At 56.6% G+C, this 2,348-nt stretch overlaps 1 protein-coding gene across 1 annotated transcript; it reads left to right on the top strand.

The window, feature by feature from the left end:
- Positions 1–690: 690 nt before the first annotated feature.
- LOC125534108 lies at positions 691–1,979 on the top strand. The gene is made up of 2 exons (XM_048697405.1): positions 691–955; positions 1,327–1,979. The coding sequence occupies exon 2, from the start codon at positions 1,347–1,349 to the stop codon at positions 1,740–1,742; it is 396 nt and encodes a 131-aa protein (XP_048553362.1). The 5' UTR covers positions 691–955; positions 1,327–1,346; the 3' UTR covers positions 1,743–1,979.
- The last annotated feature ends 369 nt before the right edge of the window (positions 1,980–2,348 follow it).

A 2,348-nucleotide genomic window follows, 5' to 3' on the forward strand; every position in this document is an offset into this window, starting at 1 on the left:
CGCCGTGCCGATCCAACGCTAATTACCACCCCGGCCCTTAAACAACGCTCTGATCCATCGGGTCACCGGCCAATGGCGATCAACCGTGCACGTCGCGGTACATCTCTCAGGACTCGAGGACTGCCCCGCCCGTGTTCGTCCAACGACCAGCAGGCGGACGACCGATGAGCTGCGTGACTTGACCTCAGAGGCCGTGATGGCCTGCCAAGACGTAGTAGCAGTGCTGCTATGACGAAGCGGACGACGCATGAGCTAATTATGGTCACCGGACACGGCGCTCGCTGCACGAGGGTCGATCTCGATCGCTAGCCCGTGAAGCGCGGCTCGTGAGGCGGGATAGAATAGACAGCCCCCTACGCGACCGAGGAAGAGTACAACGGAGTACAGTAACCGTAGCACAGAATCTGGGCACGGGATGGATGGATCAGCGGTGGTACTGTACGAGACTAGTCCTAATAGTGGGTCGAAGCAAGCCGACAGAGAGGTTAGTAAACCAAGTAAAGGCTTCCTCACATGCGTGCCTACCTAATGGTGGGGGAGGCCGGCCACCTCTCTCTCTCTCTCTCTCTCTCTCTCTCTCTCTCTCTCTCTCTCTCCCCGCCTTTGTTTTCCCGCGGGCACGGGGCAGTGGTCAAAAATCATAATGGCTTCACACTCACTCCACCACCACACCCAAGTAACGACGAGCCCTACATCACATCTACTCTACGTGCATCATGCGATGCATGGTGGTAGTGAGTGAGTGAGAGAGAGATCGGTTGATTAGATAGGGTTCTCACTCACTCACGTCACGAGCCTCTCGCTCTCCACAGGCTCCCATACTCGTGCCAACGGAGGCGCTCTTATATATACCGGGAATCTTCATGGCCTGAGCCTCCCACAAGTCACAAGTCTTACGCTGCTCTGCTCCGCTCTCCCCGTCGCACACACACTATCCTTTCGTGAAGCTCCCGAGGTACGTTCCATGGTGCCGCGTTGAGCTTTTCCTTTGTGGAATTCTGCACTTTGTTTGTTTAGTATGGTCTGCTGCTGCAGAAAGAACATGGTCGTCTAGCTGCTCCTGCTTGTAGTTGATACTGAGATCTGTCGGTGCATGTGACATTTTCTTCTACTAGTAGTACTTCTTTGGTTGCTTTTCGCTCTTTTTGTCCGGCCATTTGGTGAACCACCGAGCCGCATGATCGTTCTACATTTCTCCACATATACATGTACTAGCACCTTGCACCTCATTCAGTCTAAAATCTAGAGAGCAGTTGACGATCGTAGTAACAGTTTGCTGTTTAGGCTGTTCTAGTAGCCACTGACTGTTGATTCTCGAAACGGCAGCTCGATCGGCGACCGAAGCGATGGCGTCCTCCCGGCGAGATCTGCTCGTGGCGCTCTGCGTGGCGGCGCTCCTGGCCGTCGGGTCGGAGTCCCACGGGCTGGAGGACTTCGGCAGCGAGGGGAAGACGGAGGCGACGCCCGAGATGGCCTCCTTCTTCGGCGCCAAGCCCGAGGCCGCCGTGCTCCCGGAGGCGCTGGACAACTCCATGGCCGCCAAGCCGGAGGCGGCATCGGCGATGCCCACCACCACCAGCACCAACCCGCGTGCGTCCCCGCCGCGCAGATCCGTGGCCGTCGCGGCCGGCGTGGCCTGCGGCGTCGCGGCCCTGGCGGTGGTCGGCGTGGCCGTCGCCGTCGCCTTCGTGGTGCGCGCCAGGCGCGGCGAGAGGCGCGAGGCCGAGGTCCATCTCGGCTAAGCCCGCCGGCTTGGTTTCATTAGGGGTTGCTCGTCAATTCATTAGCGTCGTGGTTTGCGTTTAGTTAATTGCGTGTTTAGTTCGATGATGAATGATTTCTTCCGTTCTTCCGCTGTTTGTGTGTGTGTGATGGAGATTTGGGGAAGCACGCTGTAACATAAATAACGCTTCATTGGCATGCATGTTACCGTGATGTCTAGACCTTGAATGGAGTATTTCACCAGGAATTCATGGCTACTTTGCTGTTCTTATTATGACTTGTGGTTTGGTTTATGAGTACCTACTCCGCTAATGACTAATGGCTAATTATTGGAGAAACCTACGCCAACTGAAGGATGCTACATTCCAAGCCTCAATTATGTTGCAGTGAGAGCCGCTTGCAAGCTTGTGGTGTGGGCAGTGGGAACGTGACAAATGTGGGACGGCGCTTTCCGGGCCTGGAACATGGCAGGCAGCGCAGAGGTGCGATTAGCAGTACTGTTTCGCCGCCCGTGGGGTGTGGAGCCGACGAAAACGGAGATGGAGCTCGCAGTCGCAGAGCTGTAGCAGACCTCTGTCACCTGGGCTGTGCTGTGCCGTGCAGTCTCTGTGGTCACCTCAGGCGCG

Source organism: Triticum urartu, chromosome 2 (genome assembly GCF_003073215.2).
Source record: "Triticum urartu cultivar G1812 chromosome 2, Tu2.1, whole genome shotgun sequence".
NCBI classification, from domain to species: domain Eukaryota; kingdom Viridiplantae; phylum Streptophyta; class Magnoliopsida; order Poales; family Poaceae; genus Triticum; species Triticum urartu.

Excerpts from the sequence above, each read along its gene's own strand:
- LOC125534108 (XM_048697405.1), top strand. The coding sequence starts at position 1,347 with ATGGCGTCCTCCCGGCGAGATCTGCTCGTGGCGCTCTGCGTGGCGGCG.